Here is a 24,381-nt window from a genome sequence, read left to right as displayed (position 1 = left end):
TAGTTCCCCCCTGGCAGACCCCGTGCAGTCGGGAAGGCAGGCTGACTGGGTGACTGTGAGGAGGAAGCGTAGCCCTAAACAGAAGCCCCGTGTACACCGTCAACCCGTTCACATCTCTAACCGTTTTTCCCCACTCGACGATACACTCGCCGAGGATCAAACTCTGGTTATTGGCGACTCTGTTTTGAGAAATGTGAAGTTAGCGACACCAGCAACCATTGTCAATTGTCTTCCGGGGGCCAGAGCAGGCGACATCGAAGGACATTTGAAATTGCTGGCTAAGGCTAAGCGTAAATTTGGTAAGATTGTAATTCACGTCGGCAGTAATGACACTCGGTTACGCCAATCGGAGGTCACTAAAATTAACATTGAATCGGTGTGTAACTTTGCAAAAACAATGTCGGACTCTGTTGTTTTCTCTGGGCCCCTCCCCAATCAGACCGGGAGTGACATGTTTAGCCGCATGTTCTCCTTGAATTGCTGGCTGTCTGAGTGGTGTCCAAAAAATGAGGTGGGCTTCATTGATAATTGGCAAAGCTTCTGGGGAAAACCTGGTCTTGTTAGGAGAGACGGCATCCATCCCACTTTAGAGGGAGCAGCTCTCATTTCTAGAAATCTGGCCAATTTTTTGGGATCCTCCAAACTGTGACTGTCTAGCGTTGGGACCAGGAGGCAGAGCTGTGGTCTTATACACCTCTCTGCAGCTTCTCTCCCCCTGCCATCCCCCTATTACCCCATCCCCGTAGAGACGGTGCCTGCTCCCAGACCACCAATAACTAGCAAAAATCTATTTAAGCATAAAAATTCAAAAAGAAAAAATAATATAGCACCTTCAATTGCACCACAGACTAAAACAGTTAAATGTGGTCTATTAAACATTAGGTCTCTTTCTTGTAAGTCCCTGTTGGTAAATGATATAATAATTGATCAACGTATTGATTTATTCTGCCTAACAGAAACTTGGTTACAGCAGGATGAATATGTTAGTTTAAATGAGTCAACACCCCCGAGTCACACTAACTGTCAGAATGCTCGTAGCACGGGCCGGGGCGGAGGATTAGCAGCAATCTTCCATTCCAGCTTATTAATTAATCAAAAACCTAGACAGAGCTTTAATTCATTTGAAAGCTTGTCTCTTAGTCTTGTCCATCCAAATTGGAAGTCCCAAAAACCAGTTTTATTTGTTATTATCTATCGTCCACCTGGTCGTTACTGTGAGTTTCTCTGTGAATTTTCAGACCTTTTGTCTGACTTAGTGCTTAGCTCAGACAAGATAATTATAGTGGGCGATTTTAACATCCACACAGATGCTGAGAATGACAGCCTCAACACTGCATTTAATCTATTATTAGACTCTATCGGCTTTGCTCAAAAAGTAAATGAGTCCACCCACCACTTTAATCATATTTTAGATCTTGTTCTGACTTATGGTATGGAAATAGAAGACTTAACAGTATTCCCTGAAAACTCCCTTTTGTCTGATCATTTTTTAATAACATTTACATTTACCCTGATTGACTACCCTGCAGTGGGGAATAAGTTTCATTACACTAGAAGTCTTTCAGAAAGCGCTGTAACTAGGTTTAAGGATATGATTCCTTCTTTATGTTCTCTAATGTCATATACCAACACAGAGCAGAGTAGCTACCTAAACTCTGTAAGGGAGTTAGAGTATCTTGTCAATAGTTTTACATCCTCATTGAAGACAACTTTGGATGCTGTAGCTCCTCTGAAAAAGAGAGCTTTAAATCAGAAGTGTCTGACTCCGTGGTATAACTCACAAACTCGTAGCTTAAAGCAGATAACCCGTAAGTTGGAGAGGAAATGGCGTCTCACTAATTTAGAAGATCTTCACTTAGCCTGGAAAAAGAGTTTGTTGCTCTATAAGAAAGCCCTTCGTGAAGCTAGGACATCTTTCTACTCATCACTAATTGAAGAAAATAAGAACAACCCCAGGTTTCTTTTCAGCACTGTAGCCAGGCTGACAAAGAGTCAGAGCTCTATTGAGCTGAGTATTCCATTAACTTTAACTAGTAATGACTTCATGACTTTCTTTGCTAACAAAATTTTGACTATTAGAGAAAAAATTACTCATAACCATCCCAAAGATGTATCGTTATCTTTGGCTGCTTTCAGTGATGCCGGTATTTGGTTAGACTCTTTCTCTCCGATTGTTCTGTCTGAGTTATTTTCATTAGTTACTTCATCCAAACCATCAACATGCTTATTAGACCCCATTCCTGCCAGGCTGCTCAAGGAAGTCCTACCATTATTTAATGCTTCAATCTTAAATATGATCAATCTATCTTTGTTAGTTGGTTATGTACCACAGGCCTTTAAGGTGGCAGTAATTAAACCATTACTTAAAAAGCCATCACTTGACCCAGCTATCTTAGCTAATTATAGGCCAATCTCCAACCTTCCTTTTCTCTCAAAGATTCTTGAGAGGGTAGTTGTAAAACAGCTAACTGATCACCTGCAGAGGAATGGTCTATTTGAAGAGTTTCAGTCAGGTTTTAGAATTCATCATAGTACAGAAACAGCATTAGTGAAGGTTACAAATGATCTTCTTATGGCTTCGGACAGTGGACTTATCTCTGTGCTTGTTCTGTTGGACCTCAGTGCTGCTTTTGATACTGTTGACCATAAAATTTTATTACAGAGATTAGAGCATGTCATAGGTATTAAAGGCATTGCGCTGCGGTGGTTTGAATCATATTTGTCTAATAGATTACAGTTTGTTCATGTAAATGGGGAATCTTCTTCACAGACTAAAGTTAATTATGGAGTTCCACAAGGTTCTGTGCTAGGACCAATTTTATTCACTTTATACATGCTTCCCTTGGGCAGTATTATTAGACGGTATTGCTTAAATTTTCATTGTTACGCAGATGATACCCAGCTTTATCTATCCATGAAGCCAGAGGATACGCACCAATTAGCTAAACTGCAGGATTGTCTTACAGACATAAAGACATGGATGACCTCTAATTTCCTGCTTTTAAACTCAGATAAAACTGAAGTTATTGTACTTGGCCCCACAAATCTTAGAAGCATGGTGTCTAACCAGATCGTTACTCTGGATGGCATTTCCCTGATCTCTACTAATACTGTGAGAAATCTTGGAGTTATTTTTGATCAGGATATGTCATTCAAAGCGCATATTAAACAAATATGTAGGACTGCCTTTTTGCATTTACGCAATATCTCTAAAATCAGAAAGGTCTTGTCTCAGAGTGATGCTGAAAAACTAATTCATGCATTTGTTTCCTCTAGGCTGGACTATTGTAATTCATTATTATCAGGTTGTCCTAAAAGTTCCCTAAAAAGCCTTCAGTTGGTTCAGAATGCTGCAGCTAGAGTACTGACGGGGACTAGCAGGAGAGAGCATATCTCACCTGTGTTGGCCTCCCTTCATTGGCTTCCTGTTAATGCTAGAATAGAATTTAAAATTCTTCTTCTTACTTATAAGGTTTTGAATAATCAGGTCCCATCTTATCTTAGGGACCTCATAGTACCATATTACCCCATTAGAGCGCTTCGCTCTCAGACTGCGGGCTTACTTGTAGTTCCTAGGGTTTGTAAGAGTAGAATGGGAGGCAGAGCCTTCAGCTTTCAGGCTCCTCTCCTGTGGAACCAGCTCCCAATTCAGATCAGGGAGACAGATACCCTCTCTACTTTTAAGATTAGGCTTAAAACTTTCCTTTTCGCTAAGGCTTATAGTTAGGGCTGGATCGGGTGACCCTGGACCATCCCTTGGTTATGTTGCTTTAGACGTAGACTGTGTTTCATAATTATTGTATGGCCTTGCCTTGCAATGTGGAGCGCCTTGGGGCAACTGTTTGTTGTGATTTGGCGCTATACAAGAAAAAAGTTGATTGAAGTTGATTTTTTTTAGATTTCTGCAAATTTATTAAAAATCAAAAACTAAGAAACTAAGAAAACATAAGTATTCACAGTCTTTTCCATGAAACTCCATGAAAAATTAAGATGATTAATGCACTGATCATCCTTGAGATGTTTCTACAGCTTAACTGGAGTTCACCTGGGGTAAATTCAGTTGATTGGACATGATTTGGAAAGGTACACACACACACACAATTGTCTGTAGACCTCTGAGACAGGATTGTCTCAAGGCACAAATCTGGGGAAGGGTACAGAAACATTTCTGGTGCTTTGAAGGTCCCACTGAGCACGGTGGCCTCCATCATCCATAAATGGAAGAAGTTCAGATCCACCAAGACTCTTCCTAGAGCTGGCTGCCTGTCTAAACTGAGCGATCAGGGGAGAAGGGCCTTAGTCAGGGAGGTGACCAAGAACCCAATGGTCACTCTGTCAGAGCTCCAGCATTCCTCTGTGGAGAGAAGAGAACCTTCAAGAAAGACAACCATCTCCTCAGCAATCCATCAATCAGACCCGTATGGTAGAGTGGCCAGATGGAAGCCATTCCTTAGTAAAAGACACATGGCAGCCCACCTCGAGTTTGCCAAAAAGGCACCTGAAAGACTCTTAGACCACGAGAAGCAAAATTCTCTGGTCTCTTAAGACAAAGATTGAGCTCTTTGGCGTGAATACCAGGCATCATGTTTGGAGGAAACCAGACACCATCCCAACAGTGAAGCATGATGGTGGCAGCATCATCCTGTGGGGATGTTTTTCAGCGGCAGAAACTTGGAGACTAGTCAGGATTGAGGGAAAGATGAATGCCTCAATGTACAGAGACATCCTGGATGAAAACCTGCCCCAGAGTGCTCTTGGCCTCAGAGTGGGGCAACGGTTCATCTTTCAGCAGGACAATGACCCTAAGCACACAGCCAAGATATCAAATGAGTGGCTTCAGGACAACTCTGTGAATGTCCTCGAGTGGCCTAGTCAAAGCCCAGACCTGAATCTCTTTGAACATCTCTGAAGAGACCTGAAAATGGCTGTGCACCACCGCTCCCCATCCAACATGATGGAGCTTAAGAGGTGTTGCAAAGAAGAATGGACAAAAATGCACAAAGATAGGTGCACCAAGCTTGTGGTATCATATCCAGACTTGAGGCTTTAATTACTGCCAAAGGTCCATCAATGAAGTATTGAGCAAAGGGTGCAAATAATTATGACCATGTGATTTTCTTACAAACATAAAGACATGGATGACCTCTAATTTCCTGCTTTTAAACTCAGATAAAACTGAAGTTATTGTACTTGGCCCCACAAATCTTAGAAGCATGGTGTCTAACCAGATCGTTACTCTGGATGGCATTTCCCTGATCTCTAGTAATACTGTGAGAAATCTTGGAGTCATTTTTGATCAGGATATGTCATTCAAAGCGCATATTAAACAAATATGTAGGACTGCCTTTTTGCATTTACGCAATATCTCTAAAATCAGAAAGGTCTTGTCTCAGAGTGATGCTGAAAAACTAATTCATGCATTTATTTCCTCTAGGCTGGACTATTGTAATTCATTATTATCAGGTTGTCCTAAAAGTTCCCTAAAAAGCCTTCAGTTGGTTCAGAATGCTGCAGCTAGAGTACTGACGGGGACTAGCAGGAGAGAGCATATCTCACCCGTGTTGGCCTCTCTTCATTGGCTTCCTGTTAATTCTAGAATAGAATTTAAAATTCTTCTTCTTACTTATAAGGTTTTGAATAATCAGGTCCCATCTTATCTTAGGGACCTCGTAGTACCATATTACCCCATTAGAGCGCTTCGCTCTCAGACTGCGGGCTTACTTGTAGTTCCTAGGGTTTGTAAGAGTAGAATGGGAGGCAGAGCCTTCAGCTTTCAGGCTCCTCTCCTGTGGAACCAGCTCCCAATTCAGATCAGGGAGACAGATACCCTCTCTACTTTTAAGATTAGGCTTAAAACTTTCCTTTTCGCTAAGGCTTATAGTTAGGGCTGGATCGGGTGACCCTGGACCATCCCTTGGTTATGCTGCTTTAGACGTAGATTGTGGGGGGTTCCCATGATGCACTGTTTCTTTCTCTTTTTGCTCCGTATGCATCACTCTGCATTTAATCATTAGTGATCGATCTCTGCCCCCCTTCACGGCATGTCTTTTTCCTGGTTTTTTCCCTCAGCCCCAACCAGTCTCAGCAGAAGACTGCCCCTCCCTGAGCCTGGTTCTGCTGGAGGTTTCTTCCTGTTAAAAGGGAGTTTTTCCTTCCCACTGTTGCCAAGTGCTTGCTCATAGGGGGTCGTTTTGACCGTTGGGGTTTTTCATAATTATTGTATGGCCTTGCCTTACAATATGGAGCGCCTTGGGGCAACTGTTTGTTGTGATTTGGCGCTATAGAAGAAAAAAGTTGATTGATTGATTGATTGATTGATTTCTTAGATTTGTATTTTTAATACATTTGCAACAATTTCAAAAAATCTTTTTCATGTTGTCATTATGGGGTGTTGTGAGTAGAATTTTGAGGAGAAAATTAATTTACTCCATTTTGGAATAAGGTTGTAACATAACAAAATGTGGAAAAAGTGAAGCGCTGTGAATACTGTCTCGATGCACTGTGCGTGTGTGTATGAGTGAAAGAGAGAGAGAATAGTTTTGTGCTGTCCATTGCTGTATATTACCAAATATTTGAGTGATGTAGCTAAAATGACACTAAATAAAGACTGCGTACTATTAATACTGATCATTTTGAAATTGCAAGACTAATGTACAGTCACTTTTTTCAAACACAGAAACAAACAAACTAGTACTGATAAATCAGGGCTGAGGCTGGAAAACAAACGCACACAGCACTTCACTCAGCACTGACCATATGATCATCTCTGGTCTCTAGGATTGGCTGTGAGTGAGAAATCATCGAGAGGGAAGATGCAAAATCCAACAGCTTTGTACTGGTCAAACAAGTCTATGTGACATTCCATCACTGATCTACATGATCTACGCAGACCAAAAATGTATCTCATATTAATAGGAAGGTGGGGGCAGAAAGTTAAATATGGCCAATGTGCATTGATGTCATTACTCTAATCTCACCACTTTTGTCAGTAACGTGTAATCTAGCGCGTTAATCTTTCCAAATCAGTAATCAGATTAAAGTTGCTTCTCCAAGTCACTGTGTGTTACTATTATTTTTGTATTGTGGGTCAATCGCAGCTTTAAAACGGGTGTCCTGACGAGATGCAGGGGGATCTGAACTGCCCACTTTCAGCAAGCTCCGAGCACAGAGCCACATTCACTGTGCAGCTCAGTTCCAAGTTAAAGAACAGTTGTCTCTCAAAGCACAGTGATGCTCAGATTTATGGTTGTACAAAAACATTTTTACGCTTTTTTTTCTTCAAAACTCTGTGCCACTCTGTGCTTGTCTTCGTTAAAGACATCTGATCTGCAACGCTTTTTTTTCCACCCACACGCACGCAGGTCTCTTTCTGAGGACAAAATAATGTAAAAAATGCTGATTAAACCTTCTTACCTGTCAATCTGGTCATGTTTTCTGCATAAATAAATGTTATCCATTCTTCCTGCTCAAACAGCAAGCCAGGGGCGAATCCATGCGGGAAGGGAGCGTGGGTGTGGGCGTGGGGTGGAGGATGCGGCTCCCCACAACAGCCCTTGATTAAAGTACACACATTGAAATTGATTTTATCTGTTAGTAATATTACTGTTATACACATCCTGGTTTCAACATCCAAAAGTGAGCTGCAATGAATGCGAGATACAGCTCTGCATGCTCAGATCAGCGGCGAAATCAACAGCGGGCGACGTTCTTCCCCGACCCTTACGCCTTGCTCCCACTGCCTCCGATGCGCTTACCAAGTCTGCGGGCTCGGTAAACACCGCAGCGGGCCACTCACACCGCCCTCGTGTCTGCTGTGCAGAGCTGCGACCAACTCCGGCACCAAATCCCTGTCTACTGAATGGAGGTGCGGCCAACTTGGCAACAAGTACAGAGACTACGCTCACTGTTTTGATGCGGAGCGGCCAGCCAGTCACCCGCAAGGACAGACTTCTTGTGGAAAAATCCACAGCGCTGCACGGCCTCGGTAATCGCAGCTGCAGAGCTCCGTGGCCACTGAGAGAGGTTTGTATCTTTTTCATGACTTGGACTCTTTGCAGGTCCCGCATCCGTATCCCGCAACGGTAACACCGGAGGCTAAAGACAGTAGATTTTCAATGCGACACCACTCAATCAAATGGGCGTATGAAAAAGTCCCCAAAAATAATTTTCAAGCAAAAATAAAAGAAATGTATACTCACCAAATGTACCACAAGACAATATGAAGTTTTAAAAAAGTTGATCCTTCCATATAAGACAATAAAAAGGTGCTTTTGTAAGAGATGCAAACTGACGTAAATCCACAAATTACAGTTGGCGCGCGCAATGCATGCTGGGATAGGGTGCTTGCTCACAGGGGGTCGTTTTGACCGTTGTGGTTTTACATAATTATTGTATGGCCTTGCCTTGCAATATAAAGCGCCTTGGGGCAACTGTTTGTTGTGATTTGGCGCTATATAAAAAAATTGATTGATTGATTGATTGATGTCTCGGTAACGTCCCGGATGTGCTGACAGTTTTGCGGAGGGCTAAATTTTAGCTGTAAATTTGTCATTTTTAAATGAAGATTTCTCCGTTGAATGACAAATCTGGGCTTTCAGATTTACTTCACTACATTCAGAAGGATCTTATGTGTAAATATGTCATTTTTTGGTCCAAAGATCTGACTGCATTTATTTCAGTGCAGGTCTACTTTAAAGGTCCACTTTTGAAGACATATTTTCATACTATTGCTACAGTTCAATCAATCAATTTCAATCAATCAATTTTTTTATATAGCGCCAAATCACAACAAACAGTTGCCCCAAGGCGCTTTATATTGTAAGGCAAGGCCATACAATAATTATGTAAAACCCCAACGGTCAAAACAACCCCCTGTGAGCAAGCACTTGGCTACAGTGGGAAGGAAAAACTCCCTTTTAACAGGAAGAAACCTCCAGCAGAACCAGGCTCAGGGAGGGGCAGTCTTCTGCTGGGACTGGTTGGGGCTGAGGGAGATAACCAGGAAAAAGACATGCTGTGGAGGGGAGCAGAGATCGATCACTAATGATTAAATGCAGAGTGGTGCATACAGAGCATACAGTTGTATGCAAAAGTTTGGGTACTGCTGATAATTTTCACAATTTTCCTTTATAAATCATTGGTTGTCTGGATCAGAAATTTCAGTTAAATATATCATATAGCAGACGAACACACTGATATTTGAGAAGTGAAATGAAGTTTCTGGTATTTGCAGAAAGTGTGCAATAATTAATTAAACAATATAGACAGGTGCATAAATTTGGGCACCCTTGTCATTTTATTGATTTGAATACATTTAGCACTAATTATTGGAACACAAAATTGGTTTGGTAAGCTCATTAACCCTTGACCTCCTTACACAGGTGAATCCATTCATGATAAGGGTATTTAAGGTGGCCATTTGCAAACGTTTCCCCTGTTTGCATCTCTTCTAATGAATGGCAACATGGGAGCCTCTAAACAACTCTCAAATTACCTGAAAACAAAGACTCTTCAACATCATGGTTTAGGATAAGGATAAAAAAAAGCTATCTCAGAGATTTCAGCTGTCAGTTTCCACTGTGAGGAACATAGTGAGGAAATGGAAGACCGCAGGCACAGTACTAGTTAAGGCCTGGAGTGGCAAGCCAAGAAAAATCTCAGATAAGCTGAAGCAAAAGATGGTGAGAACAGTCATAGTCAACCCACAGACCTGCTCCAAAGACCTACAACATGATCTTGCTGCAGATAGTGTCTCTGTTCGTTGTTCAATACAGCGCACTTTGCACAAAGAGATGCTGTATGACCTACAGTAAAATTTGGAGGTAGATCCATGATGCCGTGTGGCTGTGTGGCCAGTGCAGGTACTGGGAATCTTGTTAAAGTTGAGGGTCACATGGATTCCAGTCAGTATCAGCAGATTCTTGAGAACAATGTTCATGAATCAATGACAAAGTTGAAGTTGCGCCGGGGATGGATCTTTCAACAAGACAGCGACCCTAAACACTGCTCAAAATCTACTAAGGCATTCATGCAGAGGAGCAAGTACAATGTTCTGGAATGGCCATTTCAGTCCCCAGACTTGAATATTATTGAAAATCTGTGGTGTGATTTTAAGAGGGCTGTCCATGCTCGGAAACCAACAAACCTGAGATGCTTTGTAAAGAAGAATGGTCCAAAATACATTCAACCAGAATCCAGACTCTATTGGAAGCTATAGGAAGCGTTTAGAGGCTGTTATTTCTGCAAAAGGAGCATCTACTAAATATTGATGTATTTTTGCTGTTGGGGTGCTCAAATTTATGCATCTGCCTAATTTTTGCACACTTTCTGTAAATCTTATGAACTTCATTTCACTTTTCAAATATCACTGTGTTTGTCTGCTATATGATATATTTAACTGAAATTGCTGATTCAAACAACCAATGATTTATAAAGGAAAATCATGGAAATTATCAGGGGTGCCCAAACTTTTACATACAAGTGTAATACTAATACTACTACTTAATAATAATAATAATAATAATTTCAACAACTAAAATGTTTAGAAAGAATTTAATAGTTACATTTATAAACAATGTAGGTTAGAAACGGTAAGTTTTACCTTTATAGTGCTGTCAACAGTTACATATGAGGTCAAGAAAGGTGTCCTTATTTTATTTTTTTATGAAACACATATTTATGTTCATTGAGGTCAAGAAAGGGTGACTGTAAAATGAGTATTGGCAAAATGAATTATAATTTTCATGTTGAGGTGGTGGGGGGGGGGGGGGTTGCTGTCGGCAGTTGCTGAAAGTAACTAAAAAAATAACTAGTAATCTAACTTAGTTACTTTTAAAATTGAGTAATCAATAAAGCGACTAAGTTACTGTTTGAAGGAGTAATCAGTAATTGGATTACTTTTTCAAAGTAACTGTGACAACACTGCCAATGTGTGCAACAACTGATTTTTCATTGTATGAATGAGGAGGCCGCAGCATTTTGGCTGTTGAAACAGTCGGTAAAGCACAATCAGTTAACACCAAGATTTCAAATGTGCAATATACCAACACAATCAGAACATTGCAAAATTTCCTTTTGCTCTTAATAACTGTCATTGCATGTGCAGATATTCCCTATATTCATGTTCAGCACTGACAGTTCTGTGCACTCAGGTGGACACACTCCAAATTACATATTTATGAAGGCAAACGTTAAATGGGCAATACACAATGATCGACAAAATCTCTAGTCTGTGCGAGCTGTTGTGTTTGTGTACGTTTTTACACACGCAAATGTTTAGTAAATCAGCCCCTTAGTGGCTTAATAGTGAGGAAGGCAGAGGAAACAACAACACTCCCTCTGTGCTCTGAGCTTTTCTGTCCCCTGTTTAAAACTCCCTGTCTGACTGCACATTTTGTGCATCAGATTTTTGTGTGTGCACATTTAGTAAATGTGAATCCCAGCCTATGAAACTGTTGCTCGTTTATAAAGAGACAGCAGTACTCACAGCTCACTGCATAGCTATGACATTTTTTTTCAAGATTGTACATGCCGATAACTGCGGGAAATCTCACTCCCATAAAATCCCTGGAGGACTATCTTCTATCAGTGAGAAGTTGGATGTCTAGTAACTTCCTACTTTTAAACTTTGATAAGACTGAAATGATGGTTCTTGGTCCAGCGAGACATCGGCATCAGTTTGACCAGCTGGCACTCAGCCTGGGTTCCTGTGTCATACATCATACAGACAAAATGAGGAACCTTGGGGTAATTTTTGATCCCACATTGTCTTTTGACCTCCACATCAGGGATGTTACTAGGACTGCTTTTTTCCATCTGAGAAATATAGCGAGGATTCGCCCCATCCTGTCCATGGCTGATGCTGAGACCCTGATTCATGCTTTTGTTTCTTCTAGACTAGATTATTGTAATGTTCTATTTTCAGGGTTACCACAGTCCAGCATTAGGGGTCTTCAGCTAGTTCAGAATGCTGCCACCATACGTCTGACACGTAGCAGAAGGTCTGAACATATCACACCCATTTTGGCATCTTTGCACTGGCTCCCTGTCTCTGTGAGAGCAGATTTTAAGGTTTTGTTATTGACTTATAAGGTTGTTCATGGACTGGCGCCATCTTATCTGGGTGATCTGGTGGAACTCTATGTCCTGGCCCGGGCTTTGTGGTCGCAGGATGCGGGACTTCTCTGTGTTCCCAGGGTGAAGAAGAAGTCAGCAGGTCAAAGAGCCTTTTCGTATCGTGCACCCACCCTGTGGAACAGTCTTCCTGCGACCGTGAGGTAGTCTGAGTCTGTGGACATTTTTAAGTCAAGACTCAAAACCTATTTTTATTCTCTTTCTTATGGATAGTTTTTTATTTTTATTTGTTTTATTCTTTTACTTCTGTTTTTATTTATGTATTTGAATTTTTATTCATTTTTAATTATTTATTCAATTTTATGTTGACTTGTTTTATGTAAGGCGCCTTGAGACGGCTTTTGCTGTGATTTGGCGCATTATAAGCTAATTAAATTAAATTAAATTAAGATTGTGGACAGCAGGGACTTTTCCACAAATTCCTTCAAAAACCATATTTAGACACTAAAAATGGCTCTGACCAAGAATGTGGTCGGGCTAGAATACACATACATCTGGCTTTCCCCTATCGAGAGCAGTTAGAGCTATTAAAGGGTCCGGCTGCCATTATTTCTGCTTGATGCACTGGATGGAGGGTTGGTGAAGAGTTGCAATTTCCACTGGCAGAAAATAAAGTACAGTACCTTCAATTAAAAAGAAATAAAACAAAACAAAACCAAATCTCCTTCACATTAGCTTTTTTCTAAATTAATCTTTACTGAATTGAAGATGAAAAAGATTTAAAAGTAGTAATTAAAAAACAGCTAACAGTTCCAGGTTCAGAATTTCTGACTTCAGTGCAGAACTGTGGCTTGTACAGCTAAAATGATTACCGGCTTTTACATCGCCTGGCTTGTTTGTTTTTTTAATCGTGCAAAAGAGTTGCACTGGTTTACGAATTGCACTCCCATTGCCGTAAATATAGATTGTGCTTGGTTATCTTGTTTTCTTTGTTTGTTTGTTTTTTTTTTTTTACAAATGACAAACTTTTTTCTAATTTCTTTTGACATCAGGATGAGAAGAACCAAGTGCTGATGACCAACGCCTGGCTGCAGCTGGTGAGTGACACATTTGAAGACGGTTTCAGAAGTCACCATTTTAAAAGGAAATATTTTTATTTCATACATGCAGTTTTGGGTGGTTCCCTTCCAAACATGATATACATAATAAGACACACTCTATTTCCAAAAAGTTTTTTTTTTACATTGTGCTCAGACTAGGTGCAGTGTTTATGGCATAAACTGGACATACATTTAGCATTCATCTGTGAGCAAATAAGTTACCTTGCAATCACGTAACTATGAGTCAGACGGAGAGATTCTTTGTGTGCGAGTGTTCAGTACCACCAACAGTATACTCAAGAAACCATCACATGTGCTGTTGAACACAGTTGGTAATGGATTTGTTGTTAACAGTTGAAGGTACATTTATTCATCGTGGTCACTAGTTACGTTTTGGTAAGGCGGGAAGTTCAGTTTCAGCATTTCAAGAAGCAGAGAGAAGAACTGTCCCACACTTGTGGGGTATTGTTTTTGTCCATCCATGTGAGTTTTGATCAAATTTGGATGAAACTTGGTGGAGTATTTCAGGTCCAACCAAAGACAAAGTTCTGTGATTTAGAAAAGAATCTGTTAAAAGTGAAGTTCACAGGCCAATATCCACATTTTGGCCCAATACTTGTTTCTAGTGAATATTTACAAGGTCTGTTAGAAAAGTATCTGACCTTATTATTTTTTTCAATAACCATATGGATTTGAATCACGTGTGATTGCATCAGCCAAGCTTGAACCCTCGAGTGCATGAGTGAGTTTTTTCATTGGTCTCACAGGACGGCTTTCAGGTGGATTTCAGACGGCTGTCGGTTGCTTTTCAGTGGTGTGAATATCCGATTGTGATTGTGCATGAGCTGGACATGCCAGAACATGTCCTGTGAGGCTTCATCACGGCGTTTCTTTTCGCCATGCAGCTCCGCCGCGACGCGCGGAATTCCTCCGCCTTTGTTCCTCTTTCAATGACAAAAACTCCTGTAACAGTGAAATGTGCCGTTCATTTCTAAAGTGGACACTGTCTTGATCCGGTATGTCCTCTGACTAGCACAGGAATTGTGAAAAGACGTGGACATCAGCACTTTTTCCGGCACATTAAGACAGACATGCGGAGGAGTTCGGCGCGTCGTGGTGCAGCCGCTCGGTGCAAAGAAACGCCGTGATGAAGCCTCACAGGACATGTTGGGGCTTGTCCAGCTCAAGCTCAATTTCTCGGATATTCCCACGACAGAAAAGCAACCGGAATCCATCTGAAAGCCGTCCTGAGAGACCAATACCGAGGTGGTTTTGTGCCGCGTCCCTCGGCTTCTTTTTCCATGAAAAAAAACCTCCTGTAACGGTGGAATGTGCCGGAAAAAGTGCTGATGTCCACATCTTTTCACAATTCCTGTGCTAGTCAGAGGACATACCGGATCAAGACAGCGTCCAGTTTAGAAATGAATGGCACATTTCACTGTTACAGGAGTTTTTGTCATGGAAAGAGGAACAAAGGCGGAGGAATTCCGCGCATCATGGCAGAGCTGCATGGCGAAAAGAAACGCCGTGATGAAGCCTCACAGGACATGTTCTGGCATGTCCAGCTCATGCACAATCACAATCGGATATTCACACGACTGGAAAGCAACCGGAATCCGTCTGAAATCCACCTTTAATCCGTCCTGTGAGACCAACATGGAGGTGGTTTTGTCCCGCGTAATGAATGGCTCTGTGGCGCGTCCCTCAGCTTCTTTTTCCATGAAACAAAAACTCCTGTAAGGGTGGAATGTGCCGGAAAAAGTGCTGATGTCCACATCTTCTGCCTTTTTGTGAAAGTCAGATGAGGTCCCGGATCAACAAAGCTTTCACGTTGGAAATGATCTGGTTGTTTGTGCGGGGTGTCAGCCTGTCCATCGGTGCTGGGAGCGCGCTGCGCTCTCAGCAGTTGTGGGCCGTCCTTAAAGGGGCAGTAACACTCCTTAATCTGTTTAATCCCCATAAAATCGTCCCTGAAAGCCATATTAATTTTCCGAATGGTGTCCACCTGGAGGTCTCTTACAGTTTCTGGAAAAAAATTGATGCAGCAAAGCTCCAAATCGTTCAGACATTTATTCGCAATAAAAAATAGACGAGAGGGGTGGACCACACCTCACTCAAAGCCTGCTCACAGGCGAATGACGCAACCGACAGGCATGAAAAAACACACGCATGCGTACGAGGGTTCAAGCTTGTCTGACGCAATCACACATGATTCAAATCCATATGGTTTTTGAAAAAAATAATAAGGTCGGATACTTTTCTAACAGACCTTGTAGGATGGCTATTTTGAGGAATTGGTTGAAGAAACACCTATGGTTAATATTAAAAAGTAATATGAAGACATAAAAGTTGCATGTGGTCACATGACCTTTGACCTTGGATGACCTTGAAAGGTCAAACTCAGTTTCATCAGTTTAACGCCATTAGTTTGGATCAATACAGATTAAACATGTTGGAAAAGTTGTGTGTCAGTCAAAAATAAAGTGGTTCAATTTTGGATATAAACGTCAAGGCCACATAGAACCAAATATGATGGGATTACTGAATCAAGGAGAATTAATGAGCAGGAATCTGTGTCCAACAGGTAAGGTACAGGTGTACTTTGTCAGTGGTCCTCTTATTTTCCTTTACCTTACTTGATTGCGTTTCTTTTCTTTCAGTACTGGACTGATGTCTACCTGAGCTGGAATCCAGAAAATTACCCTGGTGTGCAGAACCTACGGTTCCCTTCAGACCAGATTTGGACCCCTGACATCCTCCTGTACAACAGGTCAACGGTTGCTCCCACTCATCATCACCTACACATTTGTGGTTCCTTTTATTCACTAAACTACTATTTTGAGGGAATATGTTTTATTTTTACAACCTGACAAGTGTCAGTACGCTGCCTCCAATAAACAACTGACACTTCTGCAGAAAGTCTGCAGACATGAATTAAATATCAACCTAATCTAATCCTGAACCACTCTTGTTTATTAAATTCTCTCCATAATCTCAACAAAGCAGCATCACCTTAAACCATTGTGATGAGCATTTGCACAAACAGGAGAGGAGTTAGTGATGTAATAATGTAAAACAGCAAAGTCAACTACGTTCACACAGCAGAGACATCGCTTCTCTCATGGAAATTTACCACATAAATAGCAGGAGGTGGTAATGGTAGAAAATATATATTTTTTTTCAAATATGCTTACATCCACTTCAGAGATTGTGCATTGTGTAATTTGGGAGATATTTCATATAGGAAGTGGGTGTCTACCATGACAAAAAAACCCCACCCCATGCAAAAGAGAAAACTGCAATATATACTGTAATTTTAACATCTTTTGAAATATTAGAATGTAATTGTTTTGACTTCATGATTAGTTTTGATGAACCTTGCATTGAACACAACATTCAAGTTTATGATATATAATGCTCCTGACTTGGTAGTACTTGTTTTAGAGAAGTCACAAAAGCTACATAAGTACTGATATTATTAGTGATCGTGCAATTACACATGTAATTTCAAGTCACAGCATGACAAGTTGTAGTAAATCAAGTGTCATGGCCAAACCAAAAACAAGATCTAAAGAATTTGATAAAACCTTTGACAATGGTTTATGTTTTTAAAGTTTTTGAAGAGCATGGCCTCCTCCTAAGTTCTTTTATTCACACAGTGTTACTGAAAAAAACAGCTTGGGACTCCGACGAGGGCGGTCGCATCTCCTCCACTCTCCCTTATTTCTCTGCTTTTAACCTTCAAGTCCCTACTTCACCAGACTTGTGAATTCCTCAAAACTATATTGGATTCTGGATCTATTGGACTACTATTGGATTAACCATGGAATTGATCAGCTCGTCTCTGAACGCTATTGACACCATTGTTTCTACAAGAAGGTCAGGACCGGGGGATTCTGCCTGCCCAGATGGAATGTATCCTGTGGGCTATGTCCTCGACTCCTGGAGTTCCTGGCGTGTGGCATGCTTGGCGCCTTTCTCTGTGGAGGACGTCGAGGACCTATTCATTTTTGGTCTTATGGTAGCAGGGCTGGTACTTTTTGCCTTATGTGCTGCCCTGATCTACCGGAAAATTGGCAAGACGGCGGCATCAAGAACCATGGGCCCTCGCTTGTCCGTCATGATTAACGAGGTCGGCAAGGCAGTGCATTCTCAGACTGCGTTGACTCTTGAACTCAGTCGCAAATTGGATGACACCTTGGAGCTGATGCGTGCCTTGCAGTTGAAGCTGAAGGTTTCAGAGGCAGGTGAATATTCTTAATTCAAAATTAGGAATATTCTTAATTCATAATTGGGATTTGGCTGAGTGAGTGGAACTGTAAAAAGTGTTTTTCACTGCTCGGCTGCAAACCTACAGGCATCAAAGTCAATTGCCCACTGTTTTTCCTCCAGAGGAATTTATCCAGGCTCTGGTGAGATTATTTGGCTCCATTCTTATCTCAACTCACAAGGACAATAAACTGACAGACTTACACATGGACCGAAGCATGCCCCAGTCCTCTTATCACTCTTCCTACCCCTCCCTCACTGCGGCAGGCCTTGTCCTCTCAAGCTGGCCTGGCGGCGCGACTTGACAGTTGCAGCGGCTACAAACACACTCACATTGCCTCAATTGGGAAACAGACTGTTTCAAGTTTAGTGCACGTAAACAATGTCAAATGTATATGTGTTGTCCTAATTCTGATGTGTGCCATTATTACCTACTCATTATTACCGCCTCTACTGGTGGTTGGCTCTCACTGCGGTATTGTATCACTTCCTGTTCCGGAGCACAGCGGTGTTTTGCTGTATCTGTTAGCTGTTTAATCTGCGCAGTTAGATTGATCTAGTTACCTAGATAACGATTTGTTTCACAGTGTAATCTTCACGTGCCTTAACTAAAGCACTCCCTCTGCTGAATCACCTCTAAATTATTTACACATTATTCACTTTGTGTGTTTTTAGGAATCCGCTAGCTTAGCGCAGCTACTAGCTCTTAGCCGGTTTGGCATGGCGGCTTCTTGTGTCTCTCCCGCACTTTTCTGCTCTGGGTGTGAAATGTTTAGTTATTCCTCGGCCTCCTTTACCAGTAATGGTACTTGTAATAAGTGTAGCTTATTCGTAGCTTTGGAGGCCAGGCTGGGCGAATTGGAGACTCGGCTCCGCACCGTGGAAAATTCTACAGCTAGCCAGGCCCCTGTAGTCGGTGCGGACCAAGGTAGCTTAGCCGCCGTTAGTTTCCCTCTGGCAGATCCCGAGCAGCCGGGAAAGCAGGCCGACTGGGTGACTGTGAGGAGGAAGCGTAGCCCTAAACAGAAGCCCCGTGTACACCGCCAACCCGTTCACATTTCTAACCGTTTTTCCCCACTCAGCGACACACCCGCCGAGGATCAAACTCTGGTTACTGGCGACTCTGTTTTGAGAAATGTGAAGTTAGCGACACCAGCAACCATAGTCAATTGTCTTCCGGGGGCCAGAGCAGGCGACATTGAAGGAAATTTGAAACTGCTGGCTAAGGCTAAGCGTAAATTTGGTAAGATTGTAATTCACGTCGGCAGTAATGACACCCGGTTACGCCAATCGGAGGTCACTAAAATTAACATTGAATCGGTGTGTAACTTTGCAAAAACAATGTCGGACTCTGTAGTTTTCTCTGGGCCCCTCCCCAATCGGACCGGGAGTGACATGTTTAGCCGCATGTTCTCCTTGAATTGCTGGCTGTCTGAGTGGTGTCCAAAAAATGAGGTGGGCTTCATAGATAATTGGCAGAGCTTCTGGGGAAAACCTGGTCTTGTTAGGAGAGACGGCATCCATCCCACTTTGGATGGAGCAGCTCTCATTTCTAGAAATCTGGCCAATTTTCTTAAATCCTCCAAACCGTGACTATCCAGGGTTGGGACCAGGAAGCAGAGTTGTAGTCTTACACACCTCTCTGCAGCTTCTCTCCCCCTGCCATCCCCTCATTACCCCATCCCCGTAGAGACGGTGCCTGCTCCCAGACCACCAATAACCAGCAAAAATCTATTTAAGCATAAAAATTCAAAAAGAAAAAATAATATAGCACCTTCAACTGCACCACAGATTAAAACAGTTAAATGTGGTCTATTAAACATTAGGTCTCTCTCTTCTAAGTCCCTGTTAGTAAATGATATAATAATTGATCAACATATTGATTTATTCTGCCTTACAGAAACCTGGTTACAGCAGGATGAATATGTTAGTTTAAATGAGTCAACACCCCCGAGTCACACTAACTGCCAGAACGCTCGTAGCACGGGCCGAGGCAGAGGATTAACAGCAATCTTCCATTCCAGCTTATTAATTAATCAAAAACCCAGACAGAGCTTTAATTCATTTGAAAGCTTGACTCTTAGTCTTGTCCATCCAAATTGGAAGTCCCAAAAACCAGTTTTATTTGTTGTTATCTATCGTCCTCCTGGTCGTTACTGTGAGTTTCTCTGTGAATTTTCAGAAATTTTGTCTGACTTAGTGCTTAGCTCAGATAAGATAATTATAGTGGGCGATTTTAACATCCACACAGATGCTGAGAATGACAGCCTCAACATTGCATTTAATCTATTATTAGACTCAATTGGCTTTGCTCAAAATGTAAATGAGTCCACCCACCACTTTAATCATATCTTAGATCTTGTTCTGACTTATGGTATGGAAATTGAAGACTTAACAGTATTCCCTGAAAACTCCCTTCTGTCTGATCATTTCTTAATAACATTTACATTTACTCTGATTGACTACCCAGCAGTGGGGAATAAGTTTCATTACACTAGAAGTCTTTCAGAAAGCGCTGTAACTAGGTTTAAGGATATGATTCCTTCTTTATGTTCTCTAATGCTATATACCAACACAGTTCAGAGTAGCTACCTAAACTCTGTAAATGAGCTAGAGTATCTCGTCAATAGTTTTACATCCTCATTGAAGACAACTTTAGATGCTGTAGCTCCTCTGAAAAAGAGAGCTTTAAATCAGAAGTGCCTGACTCCGTGGTATAACTCACAAACTCGCAGCTTAAAGCAGATAACCCGTAAGTTGGAGAGGAAATGGCGTCTCACTAATTTAGAAGATCTTCACTTAGCCTGGAAAAAGAGTCTGTTGCTCTATAAAAAAGCCCTCCGTAAAGCTAGGACATCTTACTACTCATCACTAATTGAAGAAAATAAGAACAACCCCAGGTTTCTTTTCAGCACTGTAGCCAGGCTGACAAAGAGTCAGAGCTCTATTGAACCGAGTATTCCTTTAACTTTAACTAGTAATGACTTCATGACTTTCTTTGCTAATAAAATTTTAACTATTAGAGAAAAAATTATTCATAACCATCCCAAAGACGTATCGTTATCTTTGGCTGCTTTCAGTGATGCCAGTATTTGGTTAGACTCTTTCTCTCAGATTGTTCTGTCTGAGTTATTTTCATTAGTTACTTCATCCAAACCATCAACATCTCTATTAGTCCCCATTCCTACCAGGCTGCTCAAGGAAGCCCTACCATTATTTAATGCTTCAATCTTAAATATGATCAATCTATCTTTATTAGTTGGCTATGTACCACAAAAAGCCATCCATTGACCCAGCTATCTTAGCTAATTATAGGCCAATCTCCAACCTTCCTTTTCTCTCAAAAAGTCTTGAAAGGGTAGGTGTAAAACAGCTAACTGATCATCTGCAGAGGAATGGTCTATTTGAAGAGTTTCAGTCAGGTTTTAGAATTCATCATAGTACAGAAACAGCATTAGTGAAGGTTACAAATGATCTTCTTACGGCCTCAGACAGTGGACTCATCTCTGTGCTTGTTCTGTTAGACCTCAGTTCTGCTTTTGATACTGTTGACCATAAAATTTTATTACAGAGATTAGAGCATGCCATAGGTATTAAAGGCACTGCGCCTCGGTGGTTTGAATCATATTTATCTAATAGATTACAATTTGTTCATGTAAATGGGGAATCTTCTTCACAGACTAAGGTTAATTATGGAGTTCCACAAGGTTCTGTGCTAGGACCAATTTTATTCACTTTATACATGTTTCCCTTAGGCAGTATTATTAGACGGCATTGCTTAAATTTTCATTGTTACGCAGATGATACCCAGCTTTATATATCCATGAAGCCAGAGGACACACACCAATTAGCTAAACTGCAGGATTGTCTTACAGACATAAAGACATGGATGACCTCTAATTTCCTGCTTTTAAACTCAGATAAAACTGAAGTTATTGTAGTTGGCCCCACAAATCTTAGAAACATGGTGTCTAACCAGATCCTGACTCTGGATGGCATTACCTGACCTCCAGTAATACTGTGAGAAATCTTGGAGTCATTTTTGATCAGGATATGTCTTTCAATACGCATATTAAGCAAATATGTAGGACTGCTTTTTTGCATTTATGCAGTATCTCTAAAATTAGAAAGGTCTTGTCTCAGAGTGATGCTGAAAAGCTAATTCATGCATTTATTTCCTCTAGGCTGGACTATTGTAATTCATTATTATCAGGTTGTCCTAAAAGTTCCCTGAAAAGCCTTCAGTTAATTCAAAATGCTGCAGCTAGAGTACTAACGGGGACTAGAAGTAGAGAGCATATCTCACCCATATTGGCCTCTTTTCATTGGCTTCCTGTTAATTCTAGAATAGAATTTAAAATTTTTCTTCTTACTTATAAGGTTTTGAATAATCAGGTCCCATCTTATCTTAGGGACCTCATAGTACCATATCACCCCAATAGAGCTCTTCGCTCTCAGACTGCAGGCTTACTTGTAGTTCCTAGGGTTTGTAAGAGTAGAATGGGAGGCAGAGCCTTCAGCTTTCAGGCTCCTCTCCTCTGGAACCAGCTCCCAATTCGGATCAGGGAGACAGACACCCTCTCTACTTTTAAGATTAGGCTTAAAACTTTCCTTTTTGCTAAAGCTTATAGTTAGGGCTGGATCAGGTGACCCTGAACCATCCCTTAGTTATGCTGCTATAGACTTAGACTGCTGGGGGGTTCCCATGATGCACTGAGTGTTTCTTTCTCTTTTTGCTCTGTATGCACCACTCTGCATTTAATCATTAGTGATTGATCTCTGCTCCCCTCCACAGCATGTATTTTTCCTGGTTCTCTCCCTCAGCCCCAACCAGTCCCAGCAGAAGACTGCCCCTCCCTGAGCCTGGTTCTGCTGGAGGTTTCTTCCTGTTAAAAGGGAGTTTTTCCTTCCCACTGTCGCCAAGTGCTTGCTCACAGGGGGTCGTTTTGACCGTTGGGGTTTTTACGTAATTATTGTATGGCCTTGCCTTACAATATAAAGCGCCTTGGGGCAACTGTTTGTTGTGATTTGGCACTATATAAATAAAATTGATTGATTGATTGATTACGGTAAACAAGTTATAATTGTAGATCAATTGCTGTTGCATGTGGAATGTGAGTGCGGACATCTCGTTGTTGTAATGACAATGATAATAAAAGCTATCTATCTATCTATCTATCTATCTATCTATCTATCTATCTATCTATCTATCTATCTATCTATCTATCTATCTATCTATCTATCTATCTAAATAAAACCTTTGTGAAAGAATTGTGTTTATGAAATTTTTGAATAGCATGGACAAACTTTACACATAGCGGAATAGCCAGATAATTGAAAATAGACCATACTTTGTTACATTCAAGGGGTGGGGGTTATTTTCAAGATATAGGATTAATTTTGATGCCAAAATGCTGGTATTAATATTGTGAATCATTTTCCAAGTGGATGTACTGAAATTCTGACTTGTGATTTTACCACCTCCTGCTAACATAACAAATAAGGTTAAAAAGTAACTTTGTTAATTCTTGACTTTAGAAAAAAAACCAAACTCTGACCATTTTTGCCTCCTGAATATAATTAAATTAGTTAAATACATCCCTATTATAAACAAAGAGCAAGGGAGCAGATACAAGCGGCATAAATGGTATTCCTCTATCGGGTATCTGGGCTACACTCAGCGACAGGATGTGAAGCTCAAATATCTGGGAGGGACTCAGAATAGAGCCACTGCTCTATTGTGAGTCCTCACTGCTCTCATCTCCCTAGGGAGGTCTTCTAGGCACGTCCAACAGGGAGGAGGCACCAGGGAAGACCCAGGACATGTTGAAGGGATTGTATTTACCAGGTGGCTTTGGAATACCTCGTAATCTCCAGGGAGGAAGCTCGAGGACTTGGCCAAGGATAGGGAACTGTGGGATGAGCTTGTTGTTCTGCTGCCACTGTAACCCCCCAATAAGCAGTAGAAATTGAATGAACAAAAAGATTGCGCCACAAACAGCTACCGTGGTGTTTTGGTGCGCATTCTAAGAATCAGAATCAGAATTTCTTTATTGTCCCATGAAGGAAATTAGTGTTGCAGTAGGAGCACACAAAAGGCAAGGTACACAATGACAATATTAACAGTAAGAATAAGACCCAATTAAAAGTCTAAAGTCAGACATAATAAAAACAATGTAACATAAAAAAATCACTATCAAATGTCAAATGTTCAGTCCAGAATTCATACCAAAACTAAAAAAAAAAAAAAAAAAAAAAAAACACTACAAAGTATTGTAAAAAGTGCAATTGTTGGGAAAGTGTAAGTACACGGACCCACAACAGGGGGCGCAAATGAACGGACAATGGAATAGGTCAAATAACAACACTTTACTGTTGCGAACATGCACAACAAACACAACAGATTCCACAATTGATCAAAGGTAAAATTACAAGGTGTCGTGTGGGCAGGCTCGAAGATAGGAGACGCCTGTCCAAAGCAGAACCGGAACCACACGATTTCCTCCGCCACCAGACCCCGGGAATACTGGAGCCGCCAAGTCCCGAACTCCCAGGTGGCCACTGCCTCCGCGTGTCGGACCTGGTACTGCTGGCGAGGAACAAAAACACAATTAAACGTGGGTGCGTCTGCACCCAGCAATCTGCACGGCAGGGAAGCTACCTCCACCTCTCGTTGGAGAAAAAGTCTGTTATCACTCACAAAAATCACAACAAAAAGGCTTTCTATCAAGCAGTCAGGCTGAGGATATTACCTTTCAGGTAGAACGATATCTCGGCAAAGAGGTGGAGATGACGTCTTGCTGATATACCGATGCAGATCAGATGAGTGGTGACAGCTGTCACAGGTGATGAGTGTCAGCTGTCACCCCGGCTGCTCCTGTGAGGCGGCAGCGCCCTCTGGTGCCTGGAGCCCGCACTCCAGGCAGGGTGCCCTCTGGTG

At 41.5% G+C, this 24,381-nt stretch overlaps 1 protein-coding gene across 1 annotated transcript in view; it reads left to right on the top strand.

Moving 5' to 3' along the window:
• LOC117520137 (neuronal acetylcholine receptor subunit alpha-7-like) overlaps window positions 1-24,381 on the top strand; it is a 215,063-nt gene that overhangs the window by 67,575 nt on the left and 123,107 nt on the right. Inside the window, exons 3-4 of the mRNA XM_034181440.1 lie at window positions 13,125-13,169; window positions 15,833-15,942. Of these exons, the coding sequence (XP_034037331.1) occupies window positions 13,125-13,169; window positions 15,833-15,942 (155 nt within the window). The remainder of the gene's footprint in view (window positions 1-13,124; window positions 13,170-15,832; window positions 15,943-24,381) is intronic.

Source organism: Thalassophryne amazonica, chromosome 11 (genome assembly GCF_902500255.1).
Source record: "Thalassophryne amazonica chromosome 11, fThaAma1.1, whole genome shotgun sequence".
Taxonomy (NCBI): Eukaryota; Metazoa; Chordata; class Actinopteri; order Batrachoidiformes; family Batrachoididae; genus Thalassophryne; species Thalassophryne amazonica.
This window is presented reverse-complemented; position numbering and strand designations above follow the sequence as displayed.